Source organism: Gobius niger, assembly GCF_951799975.1.
Source record: "Gobius niger genome assembly, chromosome: 21".
NCBI lineage: Eukaryota > Metazoa > Chordata > Actinopteri > Gobiiformes > Gobiidae > Gobius > Gobius niger.
This window is the reverse complement of record NC_136872.1, coordinates 25,469,057-25,484,817: the sequence shown is the minus strand read 5'-3', so window position 1 is coordinate 25,484,817 and position 15,761 is coordinate 25,469,057. Positions and strand designations below refer to the sequence as shown.

Sequence of the window (15,761 nt, the reverse complement as noted above, 5' to 3'; positions counted from 1 at the left end):
TAGGGTGAGTTCTGTGACACGTGAAGCAAAAGCAGAGAATGTAAAGTGAAGACTTTGTACAGAGCCCTTTATTCTAACGTCTCATATGAACTCAGGAAACACCGGCTCTTTCCTTATTCACACTTTTTACACACAAGAAGATCCTTATTGTCTGTCCTGCAGCAGAGACACAAACCAACACACAAACAAAGCCTGAGTCACTGTTGGAGCTGCTGTTCAGATACAAGTGTTTCATTTAAGACCTTCACAAACTGGAGACTCTGTGTCCACAGCTGAGATGATCAGAGGAGCAGAGTTTGTTCCTCCAGAATTGGGACAGGGATCAAAAAAAGGAAAGAGTTTCTCCCTGAAGCAGCAGCCAGTGAAGGAGTAGAGGAGATCTGCAGAATCTACGTCATAAAAGGAGACCAGACCTGCTCCATAGTCCACAAACACCCCGACCTTCTGAGGAGGCCTCAGTGGAGACAGGAGGACAAGAGAGTCTGTACAAGCTTTGTATTTATCTTTGTCTCTCAACCGAATGGTCCAGAATCCGTTCTTTGGTCTCAGAGTGATCTCTCCCTTCCTGTTGACGGACTCTCGGGCGACGCCTAAATTCCAGTCAGTTTTTCCTTTGACCTGAACCTCAAAGTAGAACCTGCCTGAAGAGAAACTCTGTTTTCCTAAAACAATAACACATTTATCAAACCTCTGAGGAGAGTCTGGGAGCTTCTTCTTCACATCAGTGTCATGAACCTGTTTGAGATCTTCAGACAGAACCAGCCATGGAGCAGCAGAGTCTGGGTCCAGAGTGACGTCCACAGCAAACGTCTGAACTCTCCTCAGCTCTTCTTTAAAGACTTTGTGGATCTTCTGTGAGAGACTTGTCTCCAGCTCAGACAGAGCTCGGGCCGCACTGCCCTCACACGTCTGCGGCTCAAAGCTCACGCTGCTCCAGTCCTTCAGGCCAGCAGGGGGCAGTGCAGGGCAGCGCTGTAGAAAGTGGAGGGGGTCTGTAGAGAGTGAGAGCTGCTGGGCCTCAGTGCTGCTCTTCTCCAGCTCACACATCTCCTGCTGCAGCTGTTGGATCAAGGCCTGAGCGCGCTCCTTATGTTTAGAAAGACTTTGTTCCAGGACTTTGGTGTGATGGTCCAAACATCTCTGCACAGACTCCATGATGTCACTGAAGACCTTCACCATCTGCTGTGTCTCTCTCTGAGCCTCTCTCTCACTGAGCTCCAGGGCAGCTGTGATCTCCTGGACCTTCAGCCTCCTCTGCTCCACCAGACGCTGGTTCTCAGCCACAGTCTGCTGCAGAGAGACCTTCTCCTGCTCAAACGCCTCCTTCAGAGAAACCAGCGTGTGGTTCTTGTGCTCCAGAGCAGAACATACCACACAGATGGCCTTCTGATCAGTGCTGCAGTAGAGCTTCAGCGGCTGGTCGTGTGTGGGACAGATCCTGTCCTCCAGGTCGTCCACAGGCTCCATCAGCTGGTGTCTCTTCAGTCTGGGCGCGCTCAGATGAGGCTGGAGGTGGCTCTCACAGAACGAGGACAGACAGACCAGGCAGGACTTCACTGCCTTCAGTTTGGGCTCAGAGCAGACGTCACACTGGACTTCACTGAAGTCGGGCATGTCCCCCATAGAGTTGCTCCTCTTCTCCAGCTTGAGCTGTGAGACCATCTCAGAGAGTAAGGTGCTGGTCTTGAGCTGTGGTCTGGTGGAGAAGACCTCTTTACACAGGGGGCAGAAGCAGCTCTCAATGGAGTCCCAGGTGTGAGAGATGCAGCGTTGGCAGAAGTTGTGTCCACATGGAGTGGAGACGGGCTCAGAGAACACCTCCAGACAGATGGAGCACAGGAACTGCTCCTCAGAGCGGCTCGGGCTCCGAGAGGCCATTTCTGAAACACATCAAAGTGTTAAATAATGTGTGTAGATGATCACAAAGTGTTGTTTTTGTCATGTACAGGTTGCGTGTTATATAATTGTGTTCAGTGGGAGCAGGTGCCAATACAACTCTACGGGAGAGAAACAGTTTTTAAAGAAAATCCCAAATGTTTCCATGATCATTATTTGACAGTGATTGGATTCACAAACCTGTCACTTTCTTCTTCTTCTCCTGATCAACATCACACTCATGTTTGGAAGATTGTCTCCACTTTTGGCCTTTATGAGACTGAATGACATTTTAACACTTTAGACCTGTAATATTTTAGCTTCACTAAAGTCACACAAATGTATCTGAACCATTTCAAGCTTTTCTTTTTCATAACTAGAGCTGTGAATGAATCTCACTGTCACTGATCCTTAAACATTTATATAAAATCAACGATCAAACTGCCCAGTCCAGACGACAGAACCTTTTCCTATGAAGGTCTGTCTCGAAGCCTCTCTTATTATGGGATTTGTACTGAAGTGTCACATAAAGCTTTGATCAAACCGTCTCCACAGGCTTTATCCTTCAAACTGAGGAAGTAGAAAAACACAAACCTGACACTGACAGCAGCTTCAGTCCGGACGACTTACATCTGGAGGATTCGTTTGTCTGCAGCTTTTAAACTGACTTCTTATTGAGACGCTTCTGCTGATCTCAACATGTGTTTCCATAATAGTTTTTACATCTATATTATTTGCTCTTATTCCAAACAAAGTGGAGTCAGACGTCTTTGTCTTGTGGACACGTTCAAGGCCTGGAACAACCACATCGTTCTGTGAGTCTGAACTGTTGCTGTTGCTCATAAATCTGGCTCTGGACATGATCCGCCTCTCCGGGAGTTTGTTGTAAACTTTAAACAGGATTCAACCTCAGAAATCAGCCCACGATACAGAGTTTATACAAAGAAATGTACAAAAGTTCTTACCAGAGAGTCCTGAGGTGCAGACGGAGGAAACAGACTCTTCCGTAGATGTGACTTCCTGTTCTGTAGAGACATGTGACTCAGAGCACGAATCAGGGCGGACCATGTTCTGAGTCAGGAAGTGTCAAGGAGTGGCAGGAATCAACCTGTAACAAACAACTCTGTAAAGTCATGAGTGATAAGACTTGATCCTGATAAAGAGTCAGAGTTTGACATTTGGAGACTCTCCTTTGTCTATTTTACTCCTAAAGCTAAAAAAAAACAGTACTTGGTGTAATAAGTATAAAAACTAGAGCTGTCAGAGTTAAACTGAGGAAATACGTGACAATTTCCTACATTACATTTGTTATAAATCAGGTTCAACACAGTTTCTATAAAAATTCTAGTGTTTCTAGAGAATTTCTAGCGCAATTCAAAAGGTCTGATTGAATCACTTCTTCAAGGGGACGATCAAGGCCCAGCGCTTTCCTCCTTTGTTCCCGACCGTCATTCTAGACCTGAATGTCTCAAAAACTAAAGAAATGTTTACAGACTGTGAGTAACTGTGGGCATAAAGCCAGCGACACAGTGGACAGCAGAGTTTATCACTGCACAAACTTAACTCCTTCAGTGAGAGGGTTCTTAGAGCTGCTGCTGCTCCGACATTCTTTCATCAGTGGAACCAATAAACGTCTGAACTTTATCATCAAAACAGTAACGTGAGAAACTAGATCATCTAAAAGGCTTTATTCAATTTAAAAATGCTCTGGATTTAATGTTTTGGAAGAGTGAGAGTCTCTCCACTGTGTGGACAACACCGGGATATTTCACACTTTTCTTTCACGTCTGTCTCCAAACCAAAGCTGTGCTCCAGAGATGGCCCAGCATCACCAGGTCTGAGGAGAAACATCCCTGGACTGGGACTGGACTGGGACTAAAAAAACGCCCTGGACTCTGACCAGCCGTGCCCAAATTAGCGTAATTGTGACACTTCCACAAATACATATTTTAACCTCTAACCCCCCGCCTTAACATTAACCAGTGCATTTTCCCCAGTTCGACTTTTTATTATTATTCTTTTATCGGCATCATCAGCAAAAAGAGCGGGAAAGGCGGTCATAGAAACAGAAGCAAAATCATTCATATAAATCTATAATAGAAACCGCAATCTCAATGGCCGCCGCCTGGGCACCGCCATGTTTATTTCCCATACCGACTTTGAAGCTACGCAGGGACGGGCCTGGTTAGGACTGGGATGGGAGACCGTTCCTCGGAAGCTAAGCAGGGAAGGGCCTGGTTAGGACTGGGATGGGAGACCGTTTGGGAACACCAGGAAGCCTGGCGACAGTAGTGAGTTTATGCGTAGTAACTAGTTGGTGGTGGGGGCTGATGTGCGCAGACTGGGTGCCTCGCTTATCATCACCGAGTATGGGGTGAATGAATAATGCATCAAATTGTTCAGCAACTTTGAGCGTCTGGAAAAGCGCTATATAAGACTAATGCATTATTACTATTATTATTATTATTACATCCGCGGCCGGCCCCCACGTGATGGTCCCACCAGCCGCGGGCATTGACCACGGGTCCATATGGACCGCGGTGCTGCTGTCCGAGGACAACCCGCCGTCACAACAACGCGAGTGCACGAGATCTGACTGCCGTGCGTGTGCGCGCATCCAAACAGGGCGATGTGTGTGTGTGTGTGCACGCGCGCGCACGTGCTTGCGTGTGTGCGCGTGTGTGTGTATGTGTGTGTGTGTGTGCGTGTGTGCGCGCGCGTGAATGTGTGTGCGCGCATCCAAACAGGGCGGTGTGTGTCATCGTCACTCACCGCAGCTGCAGACGCTCCGCACAGGTACAGTTACATCCTCAAAAACACATCTGCGTGTCTTTGTTTAAGTCTCTCCTGCAGTGACCGAGGCTGTGGTTCATTATGGATCCAGTGCTGCGTAATGTCAGAGACGCAGACAGATGCGTATGGAAGCCCGTTTCCGCCATGTTAAAAAATAAAAGCCCAACAGGAAGTCGAAATTTCGAGATTTAAACTCGTAATTTCGAGATTTAAACTCGAAATTTCGAGATTTAAACTCGTAATTTCGAGATTTAAACTCATACTACGAGTTTAAATCTCGAAATTACGACTTTTAAACTCATACTATGAGTTTAAATCTCGAAATTACGAGTTTAAATCTCGAAATTACGACTTTTAAAACTCGGAATTTCGAGATTTAAACTCGGAATTACGAGTTTTTCAGATCCGTGATCATAGACGTCTGTACGGCGGGGACAGCGGAACCACGGGTGCAGATGTACAAACAGTCATGGAGGATTAGCTTCATCGTGTTGTGAACCGCTACAGCAACTCTGGGACTTTAACAAAGACACACAGAAGTGTTTATTTTACCTCAACACCCAGGATTAAAAGCAGTGACAAGAAAAGTTATTAAAAATGGCTGTATCCACGATAGGAATGTGTTTAGGCCTTGATGATGCAGGACATTCCCAAAGCTAATGCTACGATCGTAGCATTATGAACTTCGATGAACTTCGGATGATCATGATCATGTGAAAATGGGAAATATGCATGAATAAAGGTCAATAAAACCACCGTCTACATAAAGCATCCCTTTAACACCGTCTACATAAAGCATCCCTTTAACAACGATCACACACTGAGCCGGGCTGGTTGGTTTTGGAGTTTATTACTCACACTTAATGTACAATTGGCCGTAGCCGATTGCTTAGCACCCGGAGCTAACTAGCTTCTTAGCAGCTCTAGCATCAGCTCCAATAATGGATCTTGTGGAATTAGGTATTATACACTAAACACGTCAATAAAGCCGTAACCACATAAAGCAGCCTTGAAGATTATCACACACTGGGTCGGGATTGACGCATTGGTGGTTAATTGCAGACTTTTTTTAATCAACAATGAGGTCGATTGCACATGCTAACCAGGCTAAACAGGCTAACCGGACAAACCTAGACTAGCCATTGTCCACCGGCATCGCCCTTTTATCAAGCGTGGAGGCCATAGGCAGGGGGTACCCATAGGACATGGCAGAGGCAAAGAGGCACGAGTTTGCCCCAAAATAGCAGTTGTTTTTCAGGCATGATACGATTCCAAGACACAGCTAGGCTGGCCAGATCAAGCTCCACAGTTCAGACGCATCAGACAGGAAAGAGAACGGCAACAACATCCGGATTTTCAAAGTAAAATAGGGCCGACGTCTATGATTATGGATCTTAAAAACTCGTAATTCCGAGTTTAAATCTCGAAATTACGAGATTTAAACTCGTAATTTCGAGATTTAAACTCGAAATTCCGAGTTTTAAACTCGTAATTTCGACTTCCTGTTGGGCTTTTATTTTTTTAACATGGCGGAAACGGGCTTCCATAGATGCGTAACATCCAATACTGGCCGTATCCATCTCCAAAGCTTTGTCTCCGAAAAAAAGTACACGCAAAACATTGCCCAAAACCTGCTCAAACACGAGCCTCTAATCACATGCGCTGCTCCGACTGATTTATCCTCCGTGTGAGTACAAGCGAAAATGAAACTACCACTTAACGAGCGCATGGCCTGCACTGCGTAGTTTTTTTTTCTTTTTTTTTCTTTGCTGCTGTACCATTTGTTTTCTATTTTGCTTTCACATATTGTGAGCCCAGAGGTACATTTTATTCTAAAGCAGCTTGGAAAGCATTGCCAATTTTATTGTTAGGTTATAAATACTGTCTAACAACGATCATTAGGCTATTTCATTTCAAAACCTACTTATTATTTTTTTGATTGTACACTACCGTGATGCACCAAACCACGGGTCCTGCACCGTGAACTAAAACGTTAGAGCTGAAACCTTAATATTTATCCATAATTATTCCACTGTCTCTTGATTTCTATTCCCTGAGTTTGGCGAACATATTGTCGTTGTAGTTTATAAGAAAGGAGCACGGGTGCATCAAACACTCCAATTGCAGATTGTTTGAAATTATTTTTAGCATTCATTATTTTAAACATTTGTAGTGGCCATAGTTTTTGGAATGGGTTGGGAACCACTGGTCTACAGCTGAACTGTGTGACGGGTTGGACATTTCTTTGTTATCACTGATAATATCAGAATATCAAATGTGGAGACTAGCGAGGCCCGGCCGAAGGCCGGGTCTCAGCTAGTAATAAATAATAATGGTCCCAAAACTGAACCTTGTGGTGCACCATACTCCATGGAATTCCTTTTAGATTCATGTTTTTTATACTGGGCTTTACCCAAATTTAAAAGCTTCTCGGCTGGAGAGCAAAGGAAAGCTAAGACCTACAAAAGTGATGCTAACTTTTTGTCACGTCATTTTTGTCATATTTTTGTTGGGTTTTTTTCATTGTTTTTTGTATCATTTGTTTGTGTTTTTCTCACGTTTTTGCAGTTTTTTTTGTCCGTGTTTTTCTCACGTTTTCGTTGCCTTTTCATCACATTTTTTGTCACTTTTTGTTGCTTTTCCAGCACATTTTTGTTTTGTTTTTCATCCTCTTTTTCTCGCTATTTTTATGCTTTTCTTTTTAGCTTTTAGATTTGGGTAAAGCTCAGTTGAGGCGGGACTGGTGGCCCTTCTGTGCTCTTCCAGAATACAGGACATGTGGCCGGTCCGCCTCTGCCGCCGCTTTTCATCAGAGTCTATTTATACAAGAAGAAACGTGGCAACATAATAAAGATCGTAAAGCAGGAGTTTGGAGAAAACTAAAACAATTCAAACCTCCAAAACTCTCCAGTGAAGAGGCTTTTGGATTCGGGTAAAGCCTAACTCGGCTGAGGCGGGGCGTACGGGGTTGATAAAGAGTCATGCAGTTCCCTGTTCCGCCGGTAGAGGGCGGTGAATCCCCGCGCTCTGCCGCCGCCGCTGTCACGTGTGGCGCTCCCGCTTTACTTCTGCTTTTTGTCGGTTTTAACCTGACTTTTCCTCCGTTAAAAGTGTCCCGGGCCGGGGGGAGACTCCCGGGAGGCCGCGGGGCTCGGGGGACAGACACACCGAGGGCAGAAGAGTCCGGGACGAGCTGCTCTTTTCCCTGTTGTTGTTGTGGACTTTTCCCAGGTGAGAAACAAACGCGGAAGTAGCGCATGAACTCACCTCGAAGCTGAGTTATAGTTTTAAAAAGCTCACGGACCAGTTATTATCTCAGCCAGGTGTTAACTTTATCTGATTCATTAAACTCACGGACAAAGATAAACAATGGAACTGTATCTAACTCTGTCTGGATTCTCTTATGTACGTGGTTATGGTACAACATAAAAGCACATGTTTCATTTACCTTTATCTCCAGTAACAAGTGTCTCATGTCAAACAAACATCTGTGAGGAAGTAAAAGGAGACTTTGGCTGTTTTGTTCTTCATAGTCTGAGCTGTTTCTGCTCTGGAGGTGAACCTGGGTTAACCCCTTAACTCCCACCTGAACCGAGCACATTTTCCCCAGTTTGGCTTTACCCCAATCCAAAAGCTTCTGGAAAAAAGCGACAAAACTGAGACGAAAACAATGATGGAAATGTGACAAAAAAGTGAGAAAACATTGAAAAAAAGTGACGAAAAATGTATGAAAAAGTGGCAAAAAATGGACGAAAAAATTACAAAAATGTGATAAAAATTTGACAAAAAAAGTGATGAAAAATTTATGAAAAAGTGGCAAAAAATGGACGAAAAAATGACCAAAATATGATTAAAAAATGACAAAAATGTGACAAAAAAATGACAAAAATGTGACAAAAAAATGACAAAAATGTGACAAAAAAAATGACACAAAAATGACAAAAATGTGACAAAAAAAATGACAAAAATGTGACAAAAAATGATAAAAATGTGATAAAAATTTGGCAAAAAAAAGACAAAAATTGGACCAAAAAATGACAAAAAAATGACAAAAAAGTTACAGTAATGAGTTAAATACCCAACAAAAAAATGATGGAAAAAAAATGTGATGACGTGAGGAAAAAGCTCCTCTGGGTTCAGGCGGGAGTTAAGAGGTTAAGCTCGTGCATGATTTCTGACAGTGCAGGATGTTAAAGGCAGTTGTGGTGAACAGGTCTGAGCTCGTTCTGCACATCAGGACATGGAGGAACATGTGGGGGAGGAAATACTTTAACATTTTTAAACTCCGTATAGTCCCTTTAACTTGGGCAAACGTGGAAGAGCTCGGCAGCTTCTGTCTTCACCTGGTTTGGAGCTGTAGAGCAGGAGAGGCTAAACGCTAACGCCGTCTGTGTTTACGTGACTGAGGACACGCGTGAAGACCAGACAGGTGCACATGAACTCGTCTAAGGTAAGAACAGATCTCAGTCTGGAAAACACTGTTCCTTTAAAGCAGGGGTCGGCAACGTCAGGCCCGGGGGCCAAATCCGGCCCTCCAGCACAGAAGCTCTGGCCCCCGATATGATTTTGAGAAATATTATTATGCAAATAAGGGATCAAATACCTGTTAACCTCTTAACTCCCGCCTGAACCGAGAGGATCTTTTTCCTCACGTCACATTTTATTACCATCATTTTTTTGTTGGGTATTCAACTCATTTTTGTAACTTTTTTGTCATTTTTTTGCCTATTTTTTTATTTATTTTTTGTCAATTTTTTATCCATTTTTTATCAAATCTTTGTCATTTTTTTGGTCATTTTTTGTCAATTTCTTGTGACATTTTTGCCACTTTTTCATCAATTCTTTATCAAATTTTAGTAAATTTTTTGTCACATTTTTGTCATTTTTGTGTCACATTTTTGTCATTTTTTTGTCACATTTTTGTCATTTTTTTGTCACATTTTTGTCAATTTCTTGTGACATTTTTGCCACTTTTTCATCATTTTTTCATCCATTTTCTATCAAATTTTAGTAATTTTTTGGTCATTTTTTTGTCACATTTTTGTCATTTTTTGGTCATTTTTTTGTCACATTTTTGTCATTTTTTTTGTCATTTTTTTGTCACATTTTTGTCATTTTTTTGTCACATTTTTGTCATTTTTTTGGTCATTTTTTGTCAATTTCTTGTGACATTTTTGCCACTTATTCATCGATTTTTCGTCATTTTTTTGTCAGTGTTTTCTCGCTTTTTTGTCACATTTCCATCATTGTTTTCGTCTCAGTTTCGTTGCTTTTTTCCAGAAGCTTTTGGATTGGGGTAAAGCCAAACTGGAGAAAATGTGCTCGGTTCAGGTGGGAGTTAAGGGGTTAAAGTGCTCTAAAAATGTGAGGAATAGTGTCCTTTATAGTGTATTTTTTAAATGTCCTTGCAGAACATCCCACTTGGTCATATATAATGTAAAACAGTGATTCTCAACAGGTGGGTCGGGACACAAAAGAGGGTCGCGAGCCTACAGGGAACTTTTTAAAAATATTTTCCATCTGAATCTACACGGAAACACACTGGAGTCTGTTTTTTGATCATAATTTCAGTGTTAACCCTCGTGTGGCCCTTCATTTTGCTCTTTCAAGACCCTATTGTCAAAAAATGTACCTCCAAAAAAGAGCCTGAAAAGAACCATTCATTCATATTTTTTCCTGCTTCTTTTTTACTAAAATCTTCAGTGGCTTTTGGGTCATTTTGATCGGCCGTGGGCTCCAGTGGCTTTCGAAGGCCCCACGAGGGTCTATGTCAGGGATAGGCAAGTTTTCTTAACGGAGGCCAATTGTTTTAATTGTAAAAAGACCGAGGGCCGAATCCGCCAATTTCAGGCCAAAGTAAAGCACTAAACTGGAGAAAAGACCGTCTTAAATGAGACAAATGACTTAAACTTGCTTGAATAAAGGTTCTTTATGTTGAATTTGAGTCTGTTTGGACTAATCTGAGATAAAGATACAAATGTGGAACGAGCATAAAACCCACTTTGAAATCAGACAAATGAACTTTTACTTTTAAACAGATTTGTTTTTCACTTGAAATGATACAATATATATAATAAAATATTCAATACACAATATATAATGACAAAAAATATGACTAAAATGTGATAAAAAATGGGCGAAAAAATGACAAAAATATGACAAAAAAATTACCAAAAATTGCCAAAAAAAATTTCCAAAAAATGACAAAAACTCCTCTTATCCTCCATTGTAAAAAGACCGAGGGCCGAATCCGCCAATTTCAGGCCAAAGTAAAGCACTAAACTGGAAAAAAGACCGTCTTAAATGAGATACATGACTTAAAATTGCTTGAATAAAGATTCTTTATGTTGAATTTGAGTCTGTTTGGACTAATCTAAGATAAAGATACAAATGTGGAACGAGCATAAAACCCGGTTTGAAATCAGACAAATGAACTTTTACCTTTAAACAGATTTGTTTTTCACTTGAAATGATACAATATAATCTGAGTTAAGAGAATAATGACTTGCTCCTTTGGTGATAAGATGTTTGATCTAAGCCCAGACCAAATCTACTCAGACTTTAAATTAAATCTCTTAATTCAAGTAGGTTTGTGTCATTTCTTTCTTAAAATCATTATTATTTTAAGTTGTGCATGATATGACCTAATCGGGTGCATTGACAGTATTTCTCCCATTTAACCCTAAAAATGTTAAAGTACTTTCTGATTTGTGTCATAATGTTTCTCAAAATCATCTTGAGGGCCAGAGGTTCTGTGCTGGAGGGCCGGATTTGGCCCCCGGGCCTGACGTTGCCTCCCCCTGCTCTATGTCTTGTTCAATAAAAACATGTGGTAAATACAATATTTGATCAGATATATGACAAATTACAGTTTTACATCAGTGGTACTAAAGTGGTCTCGGAGCCGGACCACTTTAGTACCACTGATGGTTCTTTCTTTAGGCCACACTGGTGAGGTTCGGCCCTCGGTGTTTTGGCTCTGATGAAAATCGGCCTCTGTGACGCAAACTTGCCTCCCCTGCTTTAAAGGAAGTGACTCGGTTGTTTCAGCTCAAATTAATGATTTTTTTATCATCCACACTTTTCCCCAATTTTTAATTATTCTTTTTCCCTTTTTTTCCAGTGTTAGCTCCATTTTTTTATTTTCTTCACTTACATTTTTATTCCTTTTCCTAGTTTGTTTCCCTGGTTTTTGGTCATTTATATTACTAATATTTTCCCTTTTTCCGCTCATTTATTCCCCACGTTTTCCCATTTTTCACTTCCTGATGTAAAAATGTTTCACAGATATTTAAGTAAAGGCGTCGCAAAAAAGTATCGTATCAAAAACCAAGTATCGTATCGATAAACATGTGACGGTGCAAAGGTAAGTTAGCTTTTCCCTAAACCGCGAGCACTCACCCGAGGTAAGCGTTCATGCTGTGCAGCGCCGCGGGGAGAGCGCTCGCGCCGCCGTCCGCCATTTTGACTTCAGCCAGACTCTTCCTCTGAAACACACAGTTACACACGGTTAAACTGAACTCCTGCGGCGGCGGCGGCGGCGGCGGCGGCGGCGGCGGCGGCGGCGGCGGCGGCGGCTCCTACGTGCGGCATGAGGTCGTCTCCCGTCACCACGGCGACCTTCATCTCCAGCCCCGCCTTCTTCACCACGGCCCGGATGGCGTCGGCGCAGGCCAGCGGGTTCACGCCGCCCGCGTTGCTCACCACGCGGATCCCTGCGCACAGGAGGAGAGTGCTTGAAACTCAGTGACGAACAGCCAATCAGATCGTGAGCTCCCAGAGGCTCCAAACGACAAACTAGAGTTAAAAGTTCTCACTTAAACCCAGAATAAAACTGTAAAACTAAAACATCCATAATGGAAGAGAAGGATCTGATCACTGGAGCTGGACCTGAAGGAGCAGCGTTTTATACAAACTTAAGAAGAAGCGAGTGTTAGCTTAGCGCTCATTCATTTCTATGGGTTAGCCTAGCCTAGCCTAGCGCCGTCCATTGGTTTACATGGAACAGTTAGCATTGGACATTAAGCCATGTTTTCACTTTTTGTCACATTTTGGTCATTTTTTTGTAATTTTTTGTGACATTTTTGCCACTTTTTCATCACTTTTTTGTCAATGTTTTCTCACTTTTTTGTCTCATCTTCATCATTGTTTTTGTCTCAGTTCTGTCGCTATTTTCTCACCTTTTTTCCAGAAGCTTTTGGATTGGGGTAAAGCCAAACTAGAGAAAATGTGCTCGGTTCAGGTGGGAGTTAAGGGGTTAAAGTCCAATGCTAACTGTTCCATGTAAACCAATGGACGGCGCTAGGCTAGGCTAACCCATAGAAATGAATGAGCGCTAACATGGCGGTGAAATACAGATGCAGTTACATAAATTCAGTAAAAAACCCTTTGATAATAAAAACACAAATGGAGCTTCATAGAGTTTTGGTCTCATTTTAATCATGATGAAACGTTTGTGTCATTAGTTTGAGTGTTTGGTGTTTTATTGTCACCTTTCCGGTGGATGTCGTTGATAAACGGGGCCAGAGCGAAGTGGACGAAGTCCGGAGCGTAGCCCAAGTCCTGGAACGACAAAGACGACTTTAAACCCGCCTCTGACTCGTCACGAGTTCCTGTTCGGCGCGAGTCGTTACCGGAGCCTTGGCCTTGGCGGCCGTCAGCAGCGACATCGTGATCTCACTGAGGTAATCGAACACCAGGAAGTCCAGGCGCCCCCCGTGGACCAGCTGAGGAACTGCAGCACAGAGGTTATTACACAAACAGACGTGTGAGTGTCGGGCTGAGGGGGAGAGTTCACGGGTCATTCATGTTTAAGGGAACGTCAGCCCAGAACACGACACCAGGACTGACTGTAGGAGCAGTAGTAGTAGTAGTAGTAGTAGTAGTAGTAGTAGTAGTAGTAGATTTATACCTGAAGTGGTGGTAGCAGTAGTAGTAGTTTTATACCTGAAGTGGCAGCAGTAGTAGTAGTAGTAGTAGATTTATACCTGAAGTGGTGGTAGTAGTAGTAGTAGTAGAAGTAGTAGTAGTAGTTAATACCTGAAGTAGTAGTATTAGTAGTAGTTAATACCTGAAGTAGTAGTAGTAGTAGTAGTAGTAGTAGTAGTAGTAGTAGTAGTAGTAGTAGTAGTTAATACCTGAAGTAGTAGTAGTAGTAGTAGTAGCAGTAGTTAATATCTGAAGTAGTAGTAGTAGTAGTAGTAGTAGTAGTAGTAGTAGTAGTAGTATTATTGTAAATACCTGAAGTAGTAGTAGTAGTAGCAGTAGTAGTAGTAGTAGTACTAGTTTGGAAATACCAGAAGTGATAGTAGTAGTAGTAGTAGTAGTAGTAGTAGTAGTAGTAGTAGTAGTAGTAGTAGTAGTATTATTGTAAATACCTGAAGTAGTAGTAGTAGTAGCAGTAGTAGTAGTAGTAGTAGTAGTAGTAGTAGTAGTAGTAGTATCAGTAGTAGTATCAGTAGTAGTATCAGTAGTAGTAGTAGTAGTAGTAGTAGTAGTTAGTACCTGAAGTAGCAGTAGTACTTGTAGTAGTAGTACTAGTTTTGTAAATACCTGAATTGATAGTAGTTGAAGTAGTAGTAGTACTAGTAGTAGTAGTAGTAGTAGTAGTAGTATCAGTAGTAGTAGTAGTAGTAGTAGTAGTAGTAGTAAGTACCTGAAGTAGCAGTAGTAGTAGTAGTAGTATTATTGTAAATACCTGAAGTAGTAGTAGTAGTAGTAGTAGTAGTAGTAGTATTATTGTAAATACCTGAAGTAGTAGTAGTAGTAGTAGTAGTAGTAGTAGTAGTAGTAGTACTAGTTTGGAAATACCAGAAGTGATAGTAGTAGTAGTAGTAGTAGCAGTATTAGTATAATTGGAAATACCTGATGTGGCAGTAGCAGTAGTTAATACCTGAAGTAGTAGTAGTAGTAGTAGTAGTAGCAGTAGTTAATACCTGAAGTAGTAGTAGTAGTAGTAGTAGTAGCAGTAGTAGTAGTAGTATTGTAAATAGAGTTTGGGAAATTCCACAGTTACCATGGAGATCCGCCATCTTTGCAGCTGTTAGCATACATTTCCATTGACTAACATTAGCTAAAAACAGTTTAACAGGTGGAACAGCTCCGTTACTGCAGAGTTACTGCTGGTAAATACATGTATTACACTGTGGTGTCCAAGTGTTTTAATGTGAACAATAACTCCAGTGTTTTGACTTTTAAAATCTCCATTAGTTTACAATGACTGCTAATCCCATAATGCTTAGCGAGATGACATCACATTCCCGAACTCTCTACCTGAAGTGGCCGTGTCGCCCCAGAATCCTGAAGCGCATCCGATCCGCACCGCGTCCGCCGCGGAGCGCTTCGTGTAAAACCTCCGAGTCGCTTTAGCATTAGCATTAGCATTAGCACTAGCATTAGCTTCGCCGTGGTTTGTGGATGGAGTTTGTGTTTTCCTTCGCGGCGGGTTAGCGGCGGACGCGCTGAAGTGCGAACAGGACGCGTCGAACCGTATTTTGGCACAGATTTGCGGACTCCCGAGCCTTGACAGTCCCCGACAGACCGGCCGCTGCAGCCGGGACATGTTCACGGGCTACAATAACGGTCAACGTGCAGGAAAAGCAGCGGGACGGAGGCAGAAAAGTCCGAGAAGAAGTGGGAAAGTGTGGGAAAGTTCACGGAGGAGCGGTGGTGGTGCGGACACAAAAACAGTCCGACTGGAAACGGCAAACTCTGGGCTTTTTTGGTTCCTCTACGAACATTTTTATATTTTTTGAATACATTTATTAATGTCAAGTTTGTATTAAAAAGGTGTCCAAACCTCACATTAAAAAAAACATATGTAAATTGTGTATTGTGTTCCAACCGAAGAACACATTATAAAAAGCGAAAAAATACATATATTTTTTAGCCTCTTAACCCCCACTTGAACCGAGCACATTAAAAAAACGCAAAAAAAAGAAAAAAATCGTAATCAACTGTAAGTGACTTAACAGCGATGAAAAAGCCACTAAAGTGAGAATCGCATAAAAAAAAATTCTAAAAAGCTTTAAAAAATTAACCAATAAATCGAGTAAATGTAAAAAAACAAAAAAAAGTGACAAAAAAACGTATAA

General features: G+C 42.1%; 2 protein-coding genes across 2 annotated transcripts; both read right to left on the bottom strand.

Annotated features, from left to right (window-relative positions):
* Window positions 1-231: 231 nt before the first annotated feature.
* On the bottom strand, window positions 232-1,878 carry LOC306980663 (E3 ubiquitin-protein ligase TRIM21-like; the record flags this gene model as incomplete). Its single annotated transcript, XM_079580091.1, has 1 exon — window positions 232-1,878. One exon carries the CDS (start codon window positions 1,876-1,878, stop codon window positions 232-234), a length of 1,647 nt encoding a protein of 548 aa, XP_079436217.1.
* Window positions 1,879-12,065: 10,187 nt separating this feature from the next.
* Window positions 12,066-15,336, bottom strand: LOC306981074 (uncharacterized protein; the record flags this gene model as incomplete). Its single annotated transcript, XM_079580622.1, has 5 exons — window positions 14,941-15,336; window positions 13,302-13,402; window positions 13,161-13,230; window positions 12,253-12,383; window positions 12,066-12,155 (listed from the first exon to the last, which is right to left on the bottom strand). Exons 1-5 carry the CDS (start codon window positions 15,227-15,229, stop codon window positions 12,066-12,068), a joined length of 681 nt encoding a protein of 226 aa, XP_079436748.1. The 5' UTR covers window positions 15,230-15,336.
* Window positions 15,337-15,761: the final 425 nt, after the last annotated feature.